The 24519-nt window shown below is 39.8% G+C and overlaps 1 protein-coding gene across 1 annotated transcript; it reads right to left on the bottom strand.

Moving 5' to 3' along the window:
- TMEM182 (transmembrane protein 182) lies at positions 1 to 23360 on the bottom strand (the record flags this gene model as incomplete). The annotated part of the gene is made up of 5 exons (XM_010156269.1): positions 22999 to 23360; positions 22502 to 22601; positions 21050 to 21148; positions 10841 to 10978; positions 1 to 134 (listed from the first exon to the last, which is right to left on the bottom strand). Coding segments are annotated over exons 1-5 (612 nt in total), but the record flags the coding sequence as incomplete, so codon positions are not given.
- Between the last annotated feature and the right edge of the window lie 1159 nt (positions 23361 to 24519).

Here is a 24519-nt window from a genome sequence, read left to right as displayed (position 1 = left end):
GAAACCCCAGCCATAACGTACATGAATAGCAAAGTCTGGGCAACCCATTTTTTTCATGTTTGTGTAGTTTTCCAGATCAGCCATCGCCTGGACCCAGATGACATACATCACAACTACCAGCGAAAACAAGACACCTGGAAAAGAAACAGCAGGTTTTAACAACAGAGCATGAGACAAATGCTGAGTGCATTTAGTGTAATACTTAGAAACTTATCAATGCTTGAGGTCCTGTCTGCAAGGCACGGCCAACCACCACTGGATATTTTTTGCCTTTGGCTTTCTCTAACATGCACTATCTCCATCTTGCTTCTGATTTGCACTGAAAGTCATACTCCCATGAGGAAGGATACATCTCGATTTGCTGGGCAGACCGAAACACAGGTGTGTTTAGGGACACAATTCAGGCAAGTCTTTACCGTTTTGAATTCAGAAGCCAGAGGAGGTGGAAGGGTGAGGGACAGGACAGGATGACCTGGAAAAAAAATACCCACTTCTGCTTCCCAAACTCTGACATTATTTCTATCACAATCTTTTAGGTGAGATATAAAAAGGGGAGAGGGGTGGGAAATCTTTCTGTCATCTTGCATTTGCTTCTTTTTTCTTATGAAGAGGGCTTTATTTGAAACACACTACCTTCAGACAATTCTACTCAAATATTTTGCAGACAAATTCAGATGGATTTAATTCAAAATCCTCCACATTAGAAAAGAAGTTCCTGGTAAAGGGAAAAAAAAACCAAAAACAAAAACCAACAATAATGAAATAATAGCTATGAAGCAGGCTATTAGTATTAACCTCAGATTTGATAGAACAGTTTCCTGGAATTAATCCACCACATAATTCATAGCCTTTTCCCAACCACTCCTCTGAAAGGCCTTTGGATTGTTTACACATGATAGTAATAGGAGCACATGTCCTTACAAACTTTGTTAATCTGTTACTATACACCAGCAGGAGTTATAAGAAGAAAGTGCTCTCCAAAGTATCAGTTGCATTCCTAATATTTCATTCCACTTTAGAGGAATGCGGACACTTGAGAAATGCAAGCCTGCAGCACAGATGCTCCAGCAGATTTGCTGGAAAACTGAGGGCACGAGTCTGAATTTTTTGCATGCTCCAGCCTGTACCCACTTGCTCCCTAAGCTCCAGCTGTCACAGCACAGTTACAGCAGCCGGACTATCTATCCCAACATTAAAATATTTGGGGGACACCATCCCATGATGTTTTCATCCCATGATGCTTATATGCCTCAGTAAAACCACAAGCCAGGGCATACACTGGAACACTTACTTCCAAAGTGGAGTCTACAGGCTGTAGAGCAGCAGAGTGTAAGTCAAAGGTATTGGTGGTCTTTTCTCCAGCCTCCTAAATACTTTGCAATGAAACCCTGAACAAATGTGACACTTATGGCAAAACCCACAGGTGCACTTTGTAAGCACCCATGGGCAGACACTGGCTCCCAGACCCACCTCTCCTGATAACCCTTCCCCATCCCCAGCCTGAGAGGCTGCCTCACCACTTCCTCTCCTTGCCCTTCCTACCCACCTATCAGGGAGCAACTCTTGTCATCCCTCCCTCGTTTGCTTCAGGTAAAATCAGACAGGTTAGCTGCAGCAGTTTAAATTGGTGATCTAGTGACATTCTTGTTGGTCCTTTAATGTCAAAATGTAATAGCTTTACATTCTAGACATCCCGATCATCTGACAGGTGACAGCTCACAGCTCAATGCTTGTGAGCACTACTTTTTGAAGCCCACCAAAAAATGAGCTGAAGTAATTAACCTGAGGCATAATCAAAACACAACTGAAAATCCCAAAGGATACTCAGTTTTTATGAGGTTGAAATAAAGCAGAAAAACTAAAGAAGGAGGCAGACACATTTCCTGTCTATGAAATGTGCTTCCAGGATTACATTTTTTTGCAAGGGCTCAAACTCCTAAGAAAGTTTAAAAAAATAAAAACATTCAACTCTAAAAGGCATAAATTCAATTTTGAAAGTATTTTACCTAAGCAAAACTCAATTTTGATGGAACCTAGTGCTGCAGTTGTATTATACATACAACTGGTGAAACAATCAGAGAAGGATCACCTTAGGTCCAGATATAAAGAATGAGAAATTAAGTTTAAGGCTCTTCAAATATAAGTCAAATTGAGCAGAAGATTCCTACAACAGAAAGTTTAACGATAACATAACGTAGGCAACACAGGAAAATTGGAAATAAACAGAGGTAACAACTTTTGATGTGAAAAGATTCAGGGCCAGATCCATAAACTGAGTTATTAGAGATGTGCAGTTTGTTCAAGATTTCAAAACTTAAACCAAAAAAAAAATTCTAGCCTAGGTAACATAACTGATAACTGGTACTATGGCACAATCCATACAAATAGTGGAATTTACCTCTTCATATGGCTGCATCTGTGCATTTTCAAATGTCTGCTGTCTTCTATTTATTCTCTACACTGGGCAAACTTAGTCCAAAGCAATAATAATTAAAGAATTCATGATGTATATTCCCTTACTGTAGCAGCAGGTAAGTGTAGCCAGACCTTGCACATCTGGAATGCTTTTGGCCTCTGGCAGCCCGGCAAACACAAAGCTAGCCCAGTTTGTCAGAAGCATCTGCTATTAAAACACACTCACTCAGGGGTGCTTTAATCTCTAAATGGGCAATCCTTGCTCTTCGGGCAGTCTGAAGCAACACCTTCCGGTTGGTTAAACTAGAGCCAACTCCATGTAGGTACAAAATAACAAGCCAGTGCTGCCAGTGGTAAAACAACTTCAGGGAAGCTGAAATCCATCAGGGGATTTCACAGCAAGCTGTTAATACCTGTGTGTGGCAAATTGTTGGGTATGGAAATTTTCTGAAGAAATGTATGCCAAGCAGAGATAAATGTCCTTCTTTCAAAGAGAAGAAAAAGAAAGGGAGACTATGTAAACCCTCTTAGTTAATTAAGGCACTAAAAGAGTATTTAAGGGTTCTTACTATCTGCTAATGGAGGCTAATTAGTAGGTATATTTCTTACTGTATTCACAAAACGTCTTGAAAAGTAGAATCAGGCAAAGTAAAAACTGACCATGTCCTGTTGGCTCCACAAGCATTTCATTCATTAGTGCTCCTTTTGGCCAATTTTCACACAGTTATGATTTCATGGGAGTTAAGCACTTCTTACACAGGAGTTTACTGATGGTCATGTACGATACAAATGGTAGCAGAGAAAAAGGAAAATGGGCATTTCTTAACAGGTAGACCCTCTGTTTTGTCCACTTGGTCTCATTTCCTAAGATGTGGAGCACATTAGAAGCAGTGGTGAGAGCAGGGAGGCAGATCTTGTACTTCTGTTATCACTAATGCATCTACTTTAAATGTTTGATGTTTAGGGCCAGAAGCATTAGTTCCTTCCTATCCATTAAGCACTTCAGGTTGTGCTTAAATTTAAGCACATGTGTAAGTCTCTGACTTAAAAGGTTTTTCCTCCTGGCATCCACACTGATTCCATCAAAATACCTGATTCAAAGGCAAGTTATGAGCTTAATGAATGGTTACTAGCACTTAAATATTTATCTGGTCATTAGATTAAAAAAATTATACTGATTCTTTTCGGATTCTATGATTTCATGACTGTTTGCACTGTCTTATTTTAACAAAATGGAGCGATGTTAACGGTTCAAGAAAAGTTTGAAGAAAAAGCAGTATCAAGAACACAGCACAAACCATTTCTTCAGTGTACTGAGTAGCATGTAAAACTCAGATACACATAATGTGAAGTATTTTTTACAGGCCAAAAGATGTCAGTTTGGTCTACGTATTATGGACTGTAATAGTCATGTCAAATAACAGACAGCACTTTATGTGGAATTTACAAAAATACGTATCAAAAGCTGGTTTTATATTCATTTTGTAGAAAGAAAAAAGAAGGGCAGAAACAATGAATCTAATATTCAGAAGTTCTAAGTATCCAAGCTTTGCTCATGACTCTGGCTTTCAAAGAAGTTTTGCTCCTCAAAGCCAAGGCTGATTTGCCTAACACATAGTATAACAGAGCAGCTAATAAATACAAGTCTTCTGCCTCTCCATCCTACTTTGTGTGTACATCTACACTATTTCTGCAACATTCTGCTTTGGTTATTTATACCAGTCGGTGAAGTACCATTCACTGGAGTGTACTCAAACAAAAGAAAAGGCGTTGGACTGAAGCCAATACAAAATCTTACTAAGCAATTGCCTACTTTCTCTGCTTAAGTGTTTTAAACTAGCACCCATTGCTGCAAAATCTCAATGCCTCGATTTATATGTAGGGAATATGGTATATTTGAAGAAAAATTATATATTGTAAGAAGTTCAACATTAGCCTATTTCTTCACATCACCCCCAGGCACAAGATTTTGACTCAGTTCTGAAGAATCTAGTGCAGTACTAGTACTGGAACACTAGTAACTCAGAACCATCAGCAGCACCCATACAAAACCGGAGAGAGGTCAAAATTAGACTCTTTAACTCCTGGAGAGTATTTTCTTAGATGAATTTTATGCTGCTTGTGGAAGACAATGGGGAGAATTCCTGCATTTATATAAATACACAACTGCTATTCCATCCTACTTCTGTATCCATAAGTTTGACTCACTAGCTTGTCTCTTTCCTTCAGAATATTAGTCATGCTAAGAGTTGAGAAAGCATCTATCACAAGTGTAATAGGAATGCCTGTTCATTATGGAGCAGAATACACTAAAATGAATATATATTTATTCTGGGCAATCTGTTCCTGCAGTCTTGCACTGACTGTCTATTGTGAATGTCACGAGCCCTCATAGCCAAGCCCGAAGGCAAAATTACTAAGACTGAAAAAAACCTCCACAACTTCATGAAGCAAATATTTTTAGGAACAATGTGTGCTATGATGTATTTCTACATTTTCGGCATTTAGACCTTTTGCATAGCGTGCGGATGTCCGTTTGCCCTTGCCTTTTAGTGAATATAAAATAAAACAGCAGTTGCATGAATCAGGAATGATGGGGAAAATTATTCCTAGAACATGAAATATGTCTGAGAGAGATTAAGACAAATAAATACTTCCCTCCCCCTCCTTTTTCTTTCTTTTGTCCATTTTGCATTTTTTTAAGAACACACGTGTTTGATACACAGTTCTGGGCAGTGTGATAAGAGGTGGACTTCTCTGAGGTCACTCTTTTCTGTCTTTCGCATTTATTCTTTTGAATTTCTTTCAAACAAACACTTGTGCATATTGCAGAGGAGAAAGAATACAGAACCTTTAGAAATGTCTCTGAATTCAAGAAGCAGTTTGCTGGCCTTTAGTACTTATTCTTCCCACGTAGAAATGCCTTTCACTTGTCAATGGTGAATGGCTGTTTATGGCATGAATCTTTTACTCTGCAGACACGAAGACAACAGGTGCTGGGAAGAATGATAGGAGCTTTTTACTTGTGCCTGGAAGTTTAGAACTCTTTATCTCACTTGAGGAAAACTTGTATGTGTGTGTATTTTTTTTTCTTTTTGGCAATTGCATTTTTCTGTCCTTGTCCTTATTACAGCTGCTGCCACCTACCTAGGCCGCTTGTGACTGTCATTTCAAAAGTATGGTTAACATTCCCCTCCAAAGTATGTGCAGAAGATCCCACTTAAGAGTTATGGGAGTTGGCACCTACCTCTGAAGACAGATTTTTGTCCTCATCTAGGAGCTAGAATTAAAATATCAGCTTTTTTTTCACTCTTTTGGCAGGAAGCAGAAGTCATACTTGCACATTTAATCTTGCTTCTTCACAAGGATGTGATTCTCTAATGCTCTGCGCACGTGCTGGGGGCTTGCTTGTTTGACATCAGTACAAGGGGACAGCTTTCACCACCAACCAGGCAGGAACAGGCACAAGGTAATTATGGGCTTTATTGAAGGCTGCTTTAAGTTATTATTTTATGGCAGCTTTACCTTCTTTTCCTATTACCTCTGAAGCAACTATGAGGCTTCTTACAGTTTGCATTAATGTAGCTGCTCTTGCTTCATCCTCTGATGTAGGCAGGGAGGTGAGGCTACAGAGACAGCACTCAAGTCACTGACTGTGCTATGGCTGAACTGATAGTCACTTTTACCCCACATGTGTAGCAACTCTAATTTCACCTGCAACCTCAGGTAGCTAATGTGGTTACAAAGCTTAAAAGGGAAAGCTGCCAGTAAATAAGCTGCCATCAATACTAGTGATTGTGTGTACTTCTCCATTTGTAGTACTTCAGCTTCACATCTCAGTAAGAGAAGTGGGCAGTCTTTCTCAAAGATGAGGATAAAGAAAAGGCAGGTGTGTAACTCTGCGATAGATCAGACATCAGAATTGCTCTTTGTGGAGTTCTAATGCTTTTCTGGGACCCAGATATGCAACACTCTGGAGAGGCTTCTGAGGTGCCTCTGGAGACCCTTTGCTGCAGTTCATCCTCAGGGGCATCAGCAATGCTGGCTGAGACCTTGAGCCCTTGAGTGGGTAATTATAGGGCTCTGAGGATGAGATGTAAGGGCATGGGTCCCAGGTGATGATGGTCTCAAAGATGCTGCCCAGAGGATAAGACTTGGGCAAAAGTTGGCATACACTGTGCATCAGCTCCTAGCTTAGCATCTAGTGTCACAAGCAGGGCTTTGGCTTCTGTGGCCACAGGACCCTCCTTGAGATACAAGCATTGCTGGGGAGAGGTGAGATCCATCAGACTAGGTGGGGCAAGAGCAACAAGCTGAGTAACCCTGTGAGAAGAAATACAAGCACGGACTATTGGCACATGGACATCAAACCCTTCAGATAAGCAGGGGGAAGGGAATGGAGAGCATATGCATGTACAGAGCAATGAGAGAGGCTTGTACACTTACATGGAGGGAGCAGAACAACTGGAAGCCTATCTCAAATGCCTGTACACAAATGAACTCAATGGTGGAACAACACAGGAGGAGTTCAAGTTCATGCAGTCACTGGATGATGGTTGCGACCACTGAGCTGCAGACATGATGAGACAGCTTGCTCAACTGGAGTGCACTGTTGGATGGGTACACACTGTGAGGACAGGCAGGTAAGATGGGATGGAATTGCTGCAGTCTTCACAAAGAAGTACCTTGAATGCTCAGAGTTCTAAGGAATATGATCTCCAAGGTGGACTAGAAAAAGAGTTATTTCTGCTTCTCAGGAGGGACTAAAACACCCCAATATCTCTTAGATGGGAACATTGCAGAGCATAAACAATCCAGGTAGTTAGACTGCATCAAGGTTAACTTTTTGAAACAGGTGTGGAACAGATCAACAAATGGAAGTGGTTTGCTAGACCTGCTACACACAAATGCGGAAAACTGGTCAGGGATACGACAGATGATGCTGGCTGTGTGATGCTGGCCATGAAATAGCAAAGTTTAGTATCCTAAGAGGAATATAGAAGGTGAGTAGGAAATTAAAACCCCAGAGCTTCAGGAGAACAGACTTCAGGCTGTTCAGGGAACCGGCAGGCAGGATCCCAAGGGAAGCTGCCTTCAAAGGCAAAGGATGCTTTGAAGGACAAAGGATGACTTGAAGGGCAAAAGGGCCCAGAAGAACTGGTTGTTTCTCATAGGCAACCAATCAAGCACAAGAAAGGTCCCTCTCAGTGTGAAAGAATTCAAGCAGATCTGGCAGAAATGAAAGTTAACCTCCCACAGAGCTGCATTAGCAAGAACACAGCAGGTTTAAAAATACTGTTATTTCCCTTTACATATCACTTGTGACATCATATCTGGAATACAGTGTCCAGTTTGAGGCGCCCTAGTGAAAGACAGATACTGACAAACTGACCTGACAACCAAGAAGATAGTTAGGAGAATGGAGGACAAGGAGAGGCGATACGAGCTGGGAAGCTTGAGTCTGGAGAAGAAAACAGACTTCAACTTTCTAAATAGAGTTATAGAAAAGATGGGCAGAGACTCTGCAGAACATGCACACTGAAAGGATGAGACACAGTGGTCTTTTTTTAGCAGATCATGCTAAAAACTGTTCTCTTCAGTTGAGGCAGTTACCTGCTAACTAATTTTTCAGTTAAGGTTGCAAAGGGAATCAGATACTTTAGTCCAATAACAGGAATTAAAACTGGTTCACCTAGCATTTTTCTTTAAAAGACATATGCAAGTAAGAAATATAACTGATCTTCCTACCTTGTTCTTTCAAACTTACATAGAACAACCACCATGCTTAACTTCTTCCTCTGAAGCCTACTATTCTCCATAGTAAAACAGCTATTTGCAGTACTGCAAGACATCACCCAGGCACTTGCAAGACAATGTTCATAGTTCTTTTTTTTTTTCTTCTTTAAATCAATATGCTGTATTCTGTCTTAGAAGAACACTAATTTCACCTACGATATAAGTCCCATCACATCTTTTCATTCTCCCATTAGGTCTGTGTTAAATAGATGCACACCTGACTGCACCCTGGTCACCTGTTGATGTGAGTGCCATATATGCACTCCTTCTCCTCACCCTCCCCTTCCACGCTCTGTTTTCCCTTGGGAGGCGGTAAACGAACAGGCTCCCTAGTCCTGCAGGAGGTGCATAGAGAAAGGGGTCAGGGGAGCAGGGAACACCACCCTGCCTTTTAGAGACCGGCTAAACCTCTTCAGCACCAGGCTCTACCTTGTCTTGCTCTGCAAGTTATCCAAGATTTAAGATATTAATTATCGTGAGAAATTCCTACTGAGAGAGAAACAGATAGCAATTTCATGCTGTCACACCTTTGGGCCTGAGAATCCCTCCTATGCTCCATTTAGTATGATGGGCTGTTGATCAGTAAAACCACAGGAAACTTGAGTTGTTGTCCAAGACATGTCAGAGGCCATAGCTTTAACTAATGACAATACAAAGCATTTATAACTTCTTCTTATGCTTGTACAGTCTTTCCCTCCAGCATGTTTTAAATTCATTATATAATTAACCCCTCACCATGGTTTTGTGAGTATACTGACTTGTGAGAAGAGCTGAGAGCAATAAACTTTTTTAATGTTTTTGTGGGTGATTTGAACTGTTGGATAGGATAATGATATTTAGCCCTGCCCTACTGGTGTGACTGGGAGTAGATGCAGAAGAGCTTGGTCAGGAACTGTGTCCCCTTACCCAAGGCAAAATGTCTTGTGGAAGCTGAAGGACTCCAGCGTCCTATACTCTGCAGCGACTACTTCTTTTTGGCAAATCATCACAGGATTTTGCTAAATAGCTTTGTTTTTCAACAACAATGGTAAAAATAACACAGCCTTTCTCTGAAGCCTTGATTGAGAACAGTCCTGAAGTTGAGAGATACTACGTGTATAGAGATTAAAAAGTTAGGATTTCCCTTGAAAAGCATCTGCTCTAGAGGGACAAAGAGTGAGAGGGGCAAAGGGATAATAAAGCTCACTTAACTTCACACAGCTAAAAAGTAGTATCTCTAGATTCCCTCAGTAAAGACAGGTATAGGCTTCCTCCATAACACATTCATACCTGTAATAGGCCACTCTTTCAGGATGACATGAATCCCCAGCTGGAGGAAGGTCTTACACACCTACAATGGTCCTATAGTCAGTGAATGGTCCTGTCAGTGAATGCTACTGCCTCCTAGGAAAGCCAAGGGAGACTAGCCCAGACTAAGGGATATAATTTTCCCCTGCCCAAATGAGTGCAGATTAATGGACCAGAGTGGAGAACACACACATCACTTCAGACCTCTGTCCATCAGTTCCTGGTGCCTTCCAGGTGCCCATTTCCTCCCCAACAGCCTCTGCTGCTTTCTAGTGATAGTTGAGATTTCTTACAGATTACAAATGCAATGGAAGAGCAGGACTCACATGTGCCCTTAGCCTATGAATTAGTGACATAAAACATTGCAATATCTTAGGATTTCCATCAGACTATGAATATTTTTTGTATGTCTTCTAAAAGAGCACAGGAGTAATTCTCAAGGGCTCTAATGCAAGGATGCGGGAGGTTTTTTCAGCAAAAATGTTATAAAATACTTCCCACGCTTCACTGAGGCCTGTCAAAAGGGAATAATGATCACTAGTTGTGTATGCAGAGCTGCGAGGTGAAGTGGGTAAGCAAGGCCAGCAGGTCAGCAACGGAAGCAGAAAGAGAGCCCAGGCCTTTTGGTCCTGACCCGAGGGGCTCTACCCCGTAACACAGTGCTGCTCTCACAGGACTGCTGCTTCCCAGTCTTTATACAAAGAAGAACAGTGACTGAGCACATACTGTCATTTACATGCTACACAACTCTGTATCTTACACACCAGCTCAGCACCTTCCCAAGCTTTTCGAGGTTATCAGAACAGTGTCCCAGAGAGCTGTCCATATTGGCTGAACCCTGGGAGGGTGCATCCTCCACAGTATGTGTGGGTTATGAGGAAGGAGGGAATTCAGTTATTTGTTACCCTATATTGGTCATGTGAATGTGCTCTGTCTTCTGACTTCTTTAGAAGCAGCCCACCCTAATCATCTTTATTGCTTTTGTATCACTGATTAAAAAAAAAAACTCTCTCCTTAGCTAAAGCCCTTGAGAATCCTACAAGGCAACATCCCTAAGTATACATTCTTTTTCTTGTTAAAATTTAGATTGAAATTGCAGGGTAATTCCATGATTTGTCTTGGATGTTTTGATCTTAATCCAAAAGTAGCTTTTAGAATAACTTCATAACTAAATAACTGTGGAAAGAATTGTCTCCAAGGCAGGCACTCCATAAACCAGAGGATAGAAGCATATCCTTTTTCTTTATTCTAAGCATGATTAATACAATTTTTGGTCACAGAATATGGGAGAAATACCTCATCCTTTCTATTCTTTAACTGACCGAGCAAACAGTATACCCACCAGCAATGATGTAAAAGCCTCCTCCTGCTTTGTACAGAATGTGGCTGGCAAAAGGAGCTGCACAGATGATGAAGAAACTAGCCATCACAATAGTGAGCACTCCCAGGAGCATGAGAACTGTCCAGAAACCACGATAAACTGGAGAAAGGGAAGAAAGAAAAAAGAACACAACACTTCTCAGAACTTGAACAAGTGACATATTCTGCTAACAAAGATTTTGCTTTTCCCTTTCTCTTTTCACTTTTCTTATTAACAAATGAAATATTAATTCTATTGTGCATATACGTTACATGTATCATGTGGAGCAAATGAGGTTTGAATGCCAGTCCTTATCTAATGATCATTGCAAATAGGTTGTAAGCTACCATGACTGAAATCCATCTGCTTAATATTTAGCACTGACTTGAAAGGTAGCAAGCAACTTGGCCAAATTTATGCTCTTTGGAAAATGGTACACCAAAGCTGTAGCAATGATTCTTTGAGACAAATGACTGGACTGACAGGATTCAATTTTTTTTTACCAAAATTGTCTGAGAGAAGAAGAGAGCTGTAACATCTTGACATTCCTAGTGCTCAGACCATATCACCAATAGCAATCTGTAAGCTCTCTACAATTTACAGCTGAGTAATTCTCCTTATGTATAGTCATATTCAATAGCAGGAAATCTAAAGCAGCAGAGAAGAGAAACAAAAAAAAAGTAACCTGGGTTTATGAAAAACAGTTAAGTATTTTAAACCAGCCTATTCCTGCTCTAAAGCTCTTTGTATTTTATTAAATTTAAAATGTGGTGTTTCAGAAGCCCCTGTTAGACAGTGCCAAGCAGTGCTGAATTAATGGATGCAGCTGGTGATAAATGAGCCGAGAGTTTTGTGACATACTCTGTCCAAAAGAGTCTTTCTAACAATTATTTTTTAGCTGGTTAATTGCACATCCATTTAACAAAGTCATCATTTTACAAATGCTACAAGAGTGACATAAATTTCTCCCATGAATTTAAAAATTGGTACATTAACACAACCCATTAGTAAAATTATGAGTTGCAAAGATCTCCCTCGTCAGATCTGAAAATCTTGAAGCACTGACAATTCAGTCAGTGAAAAACATTTCCACCCAACTGAGGGAAAGCATATAAGCCAGCTGGCAAGTCAGGAAAAGTGAGTCACAAAAGAAACTGCCACTTATCATTTGACAGCACCTACTTACTGTTATAGCAAAACACAACCAAGCAACTATTATACTGGTTCATATCCTGAAAGTTTCAAATTCATGCAGCTTGTTAGAGCCAGCTATTCTGGAATAATTCCGGTTTTCTCTCATCTGAAATTTGAAGGTGCACTAGACATTATCAGCTCGTGCTTCCCACTAATGTGTTCCAAAACTCTATAGTTTTTAACTTGACCAGCTTAACTCATGTTAAAGTATATGCCATCCTGCTTTTATTAGCCTCGTAAATGTATCAGCTAGATCACGTTCACCACATCACATTAGCTGCACTTTTTAAAATAACATCCTTTTTAATCCAGACAGGAGTTCAGAGACATATTTTTCCACCATACTGATCAGCAGATTTGGGCATGGGAAGCATGAATATGTCTGAAAGTAGCTGGCAGAAGGGTTAAAGCTGTGTTTTGGTTCATATCCAATACAAGTCCTCTTTCCACAAAAACAAAAAATATGGAAAGTAGGTAAGAAATAAGGCTGTGGCTCAGCAAAGCAGTTAAGTGTGTGTTCTGCTTTAAGTGCTCTACCTCTTATGGGATTTAGGCACCTGTATAAAGTTAAACACATAGTTAAATGATTCACTTAATGCAAATGGACAGTGAATGGAGACCTAGGAAGGTAAATCTCTCAACTCTTCCAGTCTTAGGTCTCTGAAGCAATTTCATATTATTTTACTCATGGGGCTACTTTGCTAAGCTTCATTGCAGTCCCCAAGTCCATGGGACATTACTTCCTCATTTAAAACCTAATACCGCTAAATCAGTCTATAACCACCCAACTCTTTTACATGGATGGCCCAAGGTACTTCAAAGTCATGCTACATAATAGGGCACATTGGCCAAAATGGCCCTTGAAAAAGCTTTCTTCAGTATCATTATGGTCAGTCACCTAAGTCATACAGCAGTGTTTCTATTTTCTGAATGGATGAGGACACAAGTCTCTCCAGCATTACAAAATTAGTACAGTTTCATTATCTACTCTTTATACAGGAAGCTTTGAAGTCTGCTTTTAGTGAAATTTTACCAGAAAAGCTTGATTTGTTCAAATATTTCTGGAAACGGAACACAAAAGGAGTACAAACGTAATGGATGAAAATTTGCTTAAACCTGTTTGTTACTATACAAGAGAAAAGCCGTTCCTTTACTCCAACATCATAACTATTCTATGCATTATACGTGGAATACTGATTTGCCCTAGCTACCATCTGAAATAAGCTTTCATTCTATTTCTCTAGAAATAATTATCTACTCTAGCAGATCTTGGATATTTCTGGTGAACCTAATACTTGTTTAGGCAGCTAACTCCATCATTAAATATCAATTAGCAAATAGAGTAAAGTTGTACATGATGTTCCCGAATCAGCAACTTTTCAAGTGAAAGACTACACATTCTAATCTGCAAGACAGTAAGTCATTAGGCTCATCTGTGGCACAGGTCTGAGGAAACACCCTTAGAGCATTTTTCTTTAGTAAAGGAGTTAAAAATCAACTAATTTTCTACAAAGACTTCACTGATTTCATACTCATTCCATTTCTGCTCAGATTACATTCCCCATCTTCTCTGCCTCGATGGTCAAGCTCAGTTCCTGTGGGGCTAATCATTCAAAATTACAGTGCAGCCCTACTGCTGTAATCTAGCTTAGCTGGCATTTATAGATGAACACAAAAGAGCTGGTTGAAATTAAAACCACCTAAGAATGAATTTACTCTTCAAGACAAAGGCTTTGCTGCTCTATCAGGTTTGTGTGGTGGGGTTTTGGTAGCCCAGAAGGGGCTAAAAAAGTGGATCTTGTGAGAAGCTGCTAGAAGCTTCCCTGGCTCCAAGTCGGACCCACCTTTGGCCAAGGCTGAGTCAGTCAGCAGCAGTGGTAGCATCTCTGAGATAACATGTTTAAGAGGGGAAAAAAACTCAACCCTGCAGAAGGGAGAGGAGTGGGATGTGAGAGAGACAATCAGGCAGACATCCAGATCAGTGCAGAAAGGTGGGGAGGAGGTGGCTGGAGCAGAGGTTCCCCTGCAGCCTGTGGTGAGAGGGCAGGCTGTGCCTCTGCAGCCATGGAGGGTCACGGGGGAGCAGAGACCCCCGGCAGCCCAGCAAGGGACCCACGCTGGAGCAGGTGGCTGTGCCCAAAGAGCCCGCGACTCTGCAGGAAGCCCATGCTGGAGCAGGCTCCTGGCAGCACCTTTAGCCCCATGAGGGAGGAGCCCAGGCTGGAGCAGGTTTGCTGGCAGGACTTGTGACCCCATAGGGGACCCAGGCTGGAGCAAAGCTGAGCCTGGGAAGCTGGGAGGGGTGTGGGGAAAGTGTTTTTAAGATTTGGTTTTATTTCTCATTGTCCTACTCTGGTTTGATTAGTAACAAATTAAATAGATTTTTTCCCCAAGTCAAGCCTGTTTTGCTCATGAAGGCAATTGGTGAGTGATTCCTCCCTGTCCTTGTCTCAACCCAGGAGATTTTCCTTATATTTTTTCCTCCCCATCCCATCAGGGAAAGGAGTGAGCAATTGGCTGTGTGGTGCTCAGTTGCCAGCTGGACCTAAACCACAGCTGGTGCCCTGAGATTGAGTTGAACCATGACAAATAAAAAGGAACAGAAGATGCTTATTTGCATTATCCTTCTTTAAATCCCGCAAAAAAGGGATGACACTGTGTTCCAATCAGCCTATTTCAAGAAATAATGGTTCAGTGTACCTACCTGTACAATGTGTTCAGAGATGTTTGCACCACTTCAAGTCTCACTGAGGCAGTTCATAAGGTAGCCCATGTTCTGGTTCAGATGACACTGAGTAAGTACCCTTGCCTCTACAAGGTACTTCACAGATATATTTGAGTTAACTACCTCAAGTACATGCATTATTCCAAGTATTTCCTACAGCAGAAGAAATAAAGTAGAAGCACTACCACAGAGTCTGAGGAAAACCTATATCTGCAGTGCTAATCTGAGATACCATTGCTCTGTGATGCAGGAGTGCTAAACAGACAGTTCTGTAACCTGTCTTAGTAAGCTGCCCCTTCGTTGGGGCACAACATTTGCTTTGGCAGTGACAGACAGGCCTAAAAATAAAAGAAAGTACTCAGAGGAAAACAGGAGTACACACGGTATGCTTGTCTTCGAGCTCTGCACCTCTCAGCCTGTATACTGTGGGAACATTATAGCTGCAGTACATTCTTCTTAAATTGCATGACCTGAAATTCTGCCTTGCTATTTGTTCTTCTCCCTGAAGATCCTAATTTAGACTCCTCTGGAGACTTCTGCATCATTTGAAAACTGGAAGAAGTATCTGGTTTTGAGAACAGGACCAAATTTTGGAGAAATGTCTGAAAATTATCAAATGCCCCTTTCCTAGTATAGTAGATCTCAGCACTGGTTATAAACTGAAGCCACAGATTCATATTTTAAGATGTTTCTGGTTCATGATACGAAAGAGAAGCAATGTGTATTTGACAAAGTCACACAGCCGCGCACACCTCAGAAACTCTGTAACGGGTTATTCAGGGGCAGGTTAGCTACTAACACAATGGGGCACCCATTGAAAACCGGAGGCATAATGTCAACCAACCTCATGAAATCATACCACATATTTTACTGGCCTTGCTCACCTCAAGTGTTTTAAAATCTCAGCTATCAGCTCATACATTTTTTGTGGCCTATCCAAAACAAAATCCAGCCACTTAATATTGAATTTAATATCAAACATGAATTATTAAGCACTACAAAGCTGAAAAACATTTTGCAGCATGTGAGAGTGCAGTGAAAGACTACTTTGAAAAGTTGCCTCAAATTTTCACCCACAGGTTTACATCCTAAAGTGAACCTTTCCTGGGATTTGACTGTGGATTGTATTTTATTTTATATTTTTTACCTCTCTATTTAACGCAAGAGATATCAAAATGCTTTTGACAAGAGGTACCAAAAATGCCATGAAAAAAATACAATGAAAAGTGAAGTACCTGAGCTGCTCTAAATCTGAAGTATCTACTCTGCAGGTAAAGAGCTGTAAATGAGATCACACATCTCAGCAGCAGTGCAGGAGACACACCTGGCAACACAGTAGGCCTTGCAAAACTTTTCTGTTTCACTCAGTACCCTTTACTATCCCTTAGTAGTAATAATCTTTTTAAAATAACCTTAACAGTAAAACAAATACAATATTCACAGTATGAATACATTGCTTTTTTAAATACTCCTTGCTTTATCACTGCTTGGTGGCTGGGGAGTTCTCCCTCACTAAATGTACTGTATTACAATCTCTCATGGGCAATTATGTGACTGTATTACATAACAGCTTTTTTTTTGCTTTAGCAATAGGCTACTGCTACCATTTCATTGCACAATTTTTACTTTCAGATTTCATTACTAATCTTTGCTAGATTACTTTAGGTTAATTTCAACCTAGTAACAAACCTGCCAATAAATTTGATCACACCATTTTAGTTGTAATAGTTGCTGAATGAGAATTTCTCTTCAGTCCTATAAACATTCTATATTCTACATTATATTAGGCACTACTTCAAATGCTGGCAATGTACCCAGAACTGGACAAAATAAGATACTAATGGTCAGGTAAAAAAGAGTACTAGCAACTACAAATCAGAATATGAAACGCATGTGTCAGTGCAGCCCCATTAAATGCCTTCCAAATTAGCTTCATAAGGCACTGGGGCAATTTAACACAGTTAAGCAACCATTGTTTATTTCCATACCAAGTTGGAGGGAAAAAAAAAAAAGTAAAAAATAAAATTAATTACTTGACTAAGTGCTACAGTTTGCACTTCTTTTTCTTAGGAATAACCTCACTACAGCCGATGGGACTACGTGTACGAGTAAGGACTTTGCACATTCTTCAAAAACAGGTCTAGTATTGTCTTGTAGTAAAACAGAGTTTTATAAAAGTGTGATAGTTAGCCCTTGAATGTCACTGTTAAGTAGTCTAATGACACGACACCACACATTAACTTAGCTAGCAATGAATTATTATTTAAGCACTATGCTATTATGTTTTCAACATAGCCTGACAGGATAACCAATCTGATTATGATTATATAAATACAAGTTTGGTTTAGAAGGTAGAGGTCACTACTTGGGCGCTTTTATAGTATGGGCTAATTTCTTTTTCTTTTTTTCTTATTCCCAGCCTGTAGTTTGTTGCACATATGTTTGCAAATCATCATATAAATGAAAGTGCTGGCAACACAATGAGATGCTGTCTAAGTCTACTTGCTAGCTGCACACTGTAATAGCTGTCACTATAAACCACCGTACCATCACAGAAAGTCACTAGAGTCAGGCTTCCCCTGAGTTCATTCAGATGCCTATTTCAGGTTAAGATAAATGACATGGCCTGCAAATTTCTTTAAGTGCATTAACCGTAAACGATGGCTGGCACAGCTGTGGACTGCACCTTACACTGCAGGTAGGTCAAGTCCTCCCCACTCCACCAAGGTATTTAACAAAACCAGTGAATGAACAAAACCATTATAACAGTGATTAAAGATACAGAAAACTGCAGTTTCAAAGTGTTGCTATCTAACCCTTTGAAGATGATCATACATCTGAGAGCAACAATGAAACAAAACCTGAGACATTAAAATACGCACTGAAATCCCCAATATAAGCATCACCGTAGGCTCTTCTGTCTTTACATTTCCATCTAAGGCTCTAACTTGACACCAAGAGCTCATAGTCTAAGTTTGCACAGCAGGATGAACCAAGCCTTTGGTCTAGTTTTGTAAAGTGTACTAAAACACTCAACTTGAAGGTCTTCGGTGTTTGACTATTTTGCGGACTACCACACATACACTATAAAACCGACATACAAAAAGATGTAAATAAGCTGAGAGGATAGATTGAGCCTCTCTTGAATTTTGGCCCAGAAAATCTCTGAGTGAAATTACTACTGATAGGAGGAGTTATGTCAAGAACTTGGTCCAGTCACTGAACTCAAAAATCATCAGAGATTTCATGTTCCTCAGGAAACTTATCTTTGTCTGAGCCCTTCTAACTGGATGGCAGCATGGCACTCCACCACCCTCCTAGGGGCTGCAGTCAAATCCAAATTCCTTTGATAAGGTCCCAAAGTCTCTTAAGCCAAACAGTCTGTAGAAGGAGTCATGTGTGCCTTTGCCTGCTCAGAAACTAACAGTTCTGTTAATAAAAAGTTAAGAGATTTTTAGAAAAATGTGTTATACACGTTTGACTTTTCTAACGAAGTTTAGAGCTTTTTATTCAGCTGTTAATTTTTCTATGGAAGAGCAAACCAAGTATTTTTCAGATGACAGGATATTTCTTACTATCCACTCCTAATTAAAATAGGACTTGAGAGACTCACTAAAAACACCATCATAAACCTGTGTGGGAGATTTCTTTTTTTTTTTTCCCCTTAAAGTGAATATGTTGAGAAAGCAATGAGACATGAAAATGGTAATATAGCATGAAGAAACAGTAGCAGAACCAAAAAAGGGACAATAACCTCAATCTTTTGGTAGTTCCCTTTTATTCTATGTTTAGTTCATGTATGACTTTAGATGAAGCCAACTGGATGTACAAATAGTTGATGAAATCTTCATGAAATCAACCCAGGGGGTTTTGCCACTGACTTTTACAGAGAAGCATTTCATCCTCTATGAATCAAGAAGAGGATAACCTTCCACTATTTCTTAATCTAGCAACTGCAGTTGCAGCGAAGTTTTAAAAACTGGTTTGCCAACTATCATGGGCAGGACTGTCAAACTAGACTAGAGGAGAAACAAGTTTTGAACAAACAGAAGAGATGACGACATAACCTTCATAAGAAGTTGTGAATGATTCTTGAACAAGCATACCTGCTCTAGTAAATAACTCAGCTTGGATGCTGAAAATGAACTTGAGGCATAAAAAAACCCCTCTTCAGTTTTAATGAGCTCAAAAGCAATCCAGCTGTATCTATTTGGAATGGCTCTGAATATACTCTACCTGGGCCAGCATCTATAGTACAGTTCTGTCTATTTTAATCTCCTAATATGAAATATAGATAGGAAAACTATATTTGAGCAGTGGTTCTTTTGGCAAACATTAACTGAAATTAATTAAACTTTTGATGTTATTCCTTCTCCTTTCCTTATTCTTTGTTTGTCCAATTCTGTGTAATCATGCAATATAATTTGAGGATCCTTTGTGAATGTATGAGCGAATGGTGGAATACAAACTCTGTCTAGATTGTTATGAGCTGACGACTCTGTCACTTTAAAATGGAAAGATAAACTGTTCTAGATATCCTGTGGAGTTACAGATTACATCTCTGAAGGGTGAGGTCTGAAATCTGGACAAACTGTTCATAATTTCTAAGGATTAACAGAACCGTTATCAGTTCAACTTTGTTTTTTTTTTAATGTCTGCAGCATAAAAATTGGGTTCTGGAGGTACTTCAGAGTTAGCAAAGACATAATTACAGCTCCAGGACAGGAAGGGATCACTTAAGTCACAGGGTCAGCAGGCTCAGAGACATGTCACATCCATACATAATGGGTTATTTAAAAAGTCATACGAAACAGGTATCAGAAGTGATTTAACTCAAATACGTTTGCCTAAAGCCCTTGATCATTTTAAATGTGACCAATATTTTTAAGTGGAGTTGTAAAAACAGCTTTTCAGGCTTTATTCAAACACAGTTTTTCCGTTACTGTGTATCATATACATATATAAATCTCTCTCTTACTGCACTAGTTTTTTGGCATTAGCATTATTTTTTTTAATTATTTTTTTAATTACTGCACTAATCTTTTGGTGTAAATTTAACATAGAATCATAGAATCATAGAATCACTAGGTTGGAAAAGACCTTAGAGATCATCCAGTCCAACCGTATCTGTCCACCACTAAACCATATCTTTCAGCACCTCATCCACCCGTCTCTTAAACACATCCAGGGACGGTGACTCCACCACCTCCCTGGGCAGCCTGTTCCAGTGTGTGATAACCCTTTCAGTGAAGAACTTCTTCCTTACATCCAATCTAAACCTCCCCTGGCGCAGCTTGAGTCCATTCCCCCTCGTCCGATCATCTGTCATTAGGGAGAAGAGACCAACACCCACTTCTCCACAACCTCCTTTCAGGGAGTTGTAGGCAGTGATCAGGTCTCCTCTCAGCCTCCTCTTCTCAAGGCTAAACAAGCCCAGTTCCCTCAGTCGCTCCTCATAAGACATATTCTCCAGACCCTTCACCAGTTTTGTGGCCCTTCTCTGGACACGCTCCAGGCCCTCAATGTCTTTCTTGTAGTGAGGGGCCCAAAACTGAACACAGTACTCGAGGTGCAGCCTCACCAGTGCCGAGTACAGGGGGAGAATCACATCCCTGGACCTGCTGGCCACGCTGTTTTTGATACAAGCCAACATAGTAAGTATTGGGAACTATTATGGAGTATATATATACTTGAAAAGAGCTTAGTTCACAAAACAAAACTGCCCATTAATGCAATCTTGGGCTCCATTCTTCATGTAAGGTACACACTGTTCAGAGTAATTTCAGTGCCTCAGCTCCCTTTAGCATCAATGGAGTCGGCACATCCAGTGGTTGGTGCAGTATATCTGCGTCAGTTGAATTAACTTAGACAGTATCAAGGCCCCTCTCCTCTCTACTAATAAAGTGTAATGTGTTTCCACATGTGCTTATTTATTTAAAAAACAAACAAAACCAAAACCAACCAGATTTATTGGAATACATGAGAAGAAGTTTAATGCATTCAGCCCAAGGAAGATACTTTTTATATTGGATAAAAGAGCACTAAAGAAGGAAACATATATTTATTTTAGAAATTATTTCCATCCTGCCATTATTTAAGTGCTTTCCTAAACAGTGGTTTAAATATGCATATTATAAAATTATGAGAAGTATGAAACCCCAAAACTCTATCAATTAATCTGTGTCGAGTGATAAGGCTGTTTCATACTGAAGCATCCAGTTTTCTTGAATCTACAGGCATTGTATCCATTCGCAGCCAAAAAAAATACTTACTGATTGCAGAGTCATAGGAGGTTGAATTGTGCTCATCTCGGATAAGAGGAAATGGTGACAGGTAAGCATGTGTACAGTTCTTAGAAGGTGACTGGTTAGCTAAAGTGAAAGAAAGCGTAAGATTAGTATTTTACTGCCTTAACAATAAAATACTTTAAGCCTGTTCTTCAAATGGGCAAACTGAGTTTCGTAGGTCAAGATTTCAGGTCCTTTCCCAGGCAATAGCTTCACAGTGGATTTTGCTTTGGTAAGAAATACCAGCCTTGTTATCCAGCCAAGGATATTCCTTAAAGGGCAACACAGATTTGTACTATGGGAACAGTAAAGCAGCCTTGCTGAAGACAAGCATCTGGCACACTGCAATTTATATGCAATGCATACGTATGCTATTATATGCATATGTACCTTTCTCTTGTGAGAGCTTATTATGTCTGTCTCATTATTGCATGTCTCACCCAAAAAAAAAAAATAGAAAGAAAAAGAAAACAACACAGGAAATTACTTTTTCTCTTGTGAAAGTACAATGAAAAAAATCATCTTCAGAAAGTTTACTGTCTCAACACATATGAGTTTACTCTATGGAATCAATAGCCCCAGAGAAGAGTTATTTCACTCTTTATATTAAATGCTTATAAAAACATCACCTTCATCCTTGAGAAAGATAAAGGTTGACTATAGCTTAAACCACATTTAAATTTCAGATTCCTGACCACAGGATTCTTAGGATAAATAACAAGGAGAAATTAACTACAGGGAATATTACATTTGTCACCTAAGACCAAACAACATACTTAGCAAAATATGGATTACTGAAGTCAAATTTATATGATAGCATGTGTTTGTCACAAGGATTGTGGAAATCTCGCAATAAGGAGTGGGAGGTCTGTACCATAGGGACAAAGACAGAAAAAGAAGTTTTGCTTGCCCTCTTCTTCACAGGAGATTTTGGTTGTAAAATACCATCAGATCTTCCAGAATCCTGGCACCCAGTGAAAGAATGCAAAGGTCACCTGTGAATTTAGTAGAGGGATTCTTCTGAAGATGTCCTACATTACTTTCACAGTGGAATTGCGCAAGCCCTCCTTAACCCACTCGTAGAACTAGTTGCAGGAACTCTCCAAGCAAAAATTCATGTACCATCTAACCACTTTGCTCTTTTTCCCTAAGTTACAGACTTAACTGTTTAACAATAAGTGACAAGAGACTGTCCTGATAAGAATCGACTGAGGTTAACAGGAGAGCCATAACACCTACAACATAAGCTGATAGTTAATCTTGTCCTAGGGTTTCTTTTAGTACATGTTACAAAATGTTTGTCAATAATTTATTTTAGGGTAGCCATATGAAGCCATATGAAATCCAGTGATTCATAACATTAATAAAAAAGAAAAAATCCACAACATTTTTGAGAACAAACTACTGTAGATAATGTAAATGGAAAAAGTTACTTACTATACCAAAAATTCCACATGCTGGCATTATTCTCTCCTACATTTCCACTAAACCAGCACCTCCAGAAGAAACCTTCGTGATGGAAAGTGGCCTTCTCTCCCTACGGGTTGGGGGTGTGGGGAAGGAATAAAAAGCTTTTATCATACAATTTTATAATGGCTGAAAGAATCAAGTTCAACTGAAACTAGATGTTGAGTTAAACACCACCACCATCGTAACAGAATGCAGCCTGTCTAAATATAGGATAGCTATAGCATATCTAAACACTTATACTTCCTTTGAAAAAATGTCATGTTGCAAAAGTAGCATCACAAAAGACAAATTCATTTTAGAGTTGATTACAACTGGTTACAAGAAGTTTTGAAGCAGGCTAAGCCTCCAGAAGTTAAAAATGAGTATATTCTCATGTTCATACTGAAGTAAATTCTATCAAAATAAACACATCCAAGAAACCTACAAATATAATTCTCATTATAAAGAAAAATGACCATACTTACCGCAACATCTTCAGGTGCTTTTGAACACCTTCCTATTTCTGTAGCAAGAAGCCAATAATCAGTTCCAAATGCCACCAAAAAAAGCAAAACCCCCAGAGCCGCAAAGAAGCCTCCAAAAAATATCCCTACACTCAGTTTCATTATCAAAGGTATCTTCAAAAAAAAAAGAAAAAAAGAAAGTACTTTCCTAATTACTGAAGAAGCAGTAAAATAAGTAAAATTTTTGGGAAAGTGACTAAAATGCTGTTTGGAGAATGTAGCTCATATCTGTAAAAGTTTCTCTTCACTTGACTTTCTGCCTGTGTTTCCCAATGCCCTGTGAGCTGATTTGTGTCTCCTAATTTGTGTCCCATGTGGCTGACTCAAGCCTGACAGATGAAAGGAGCCTTCTATTTTAGGACACTGATGGCAGAGCTTCATTCTGTTTCTCTGTCTGGGCGAGGCCAGTCAGAAATAGTTGACCTTCCCCTAACTAATCAGGGATTCACTTGAAATATTATTGCAGCTGGTGCATCAACATCAGCGGAGATGGCAACGGAGATGCAGCGGCCCTGTCCATCCACGTGAACTGTGTTACAGGGCACACAGTAGCAGCAAGAACTTCCAAAGTTCAGGCTTGGTGGCGAATGTTTCCTTGGCTGCTAGCGGGGAAGGAAACAGATGCAACACTTGGGAAGTTACTACAAGTCACGTTACTAAATGAAGGCTGAGATTTTTTTATGGAGCTTTAAAACATGGGAGCCAAATTGCAGAGATGCCTTTGAAAAATCCTAACCTTTCTTACAAATACAGTTAACTTTAAAAATCTACATCTGACCCTCAAGTAATAGCTTTAACGATACTAAACTAAGCATTTAACTGCTTTCTTTCTTCAGATGCATTTCATTTGGATGTATCCTGAATGCATGCAACTACAAATTCCTCCCATCACCTGATAAAGAAACTTTAATCTTTTTAAAAAAGAAGACGCTTTCCCTTAAGTGTGCTTTGGCCACTTTGGAAGGGGGAGAGGCAACACATCTAAATTCCAAGGACTCATTGCACAAGAAAAAGGCTTTTCCAACAACTTCTTTTCATGCCAAACAGGTCTTCCCAAACATCCCTCATGGATTACAGGGCATGCTCCTGTAGAGATTTGTTGAGTTCATTATGCACCAGATCCTGCAATCCTTACCCAATAAATTTCTGCTGGCTTTATGTAGCACCAGAGTAGAGAATATTCCACTGATTCCTATGCTGGGAAGTGTTGGGACCAAGAAAAAGCTGACATCCTTTTGCACCAGAAAACATAAGTCACAAAATTGTATTGCAACAGACTTAGATCTTCAGAGGGACTCCCAATATCCCAGTATCTGTTTGGACAGTGCAGGAGTGTGCTGAAGGAGAGCAAGGAAAAGACTGTTTCTACCACCTCTCCTCATTTCCAGACACATGAACCAGAGATGTGTCCTGAGTGGTTTTTTTGACACTACATTATCTGCCTAATGCCCTATTCGCATTCGTTACAAGTCATATTTTATT

Source organism: Eurypyga helias, unplaced genomic scaffold (genome assembly GCF_000690775.1).
Source record: "Eurypyga helias isolate BGI_N326 unplaced genomic scaffold, ASM69077v1 scaffold3730, whole genome shotgun sequence".
Classification (NCBI taxonomy): Eukaryota; Metazoa; Chordata; class Aves; order Eurypygiformes; family Eurypygidae; genus Eurypyga; species Eurypyga helias.
Note: the sequence above shows the minus strand (reverse complement) of the source record. Positions and strands in the feature narration are given on the sequence as shown.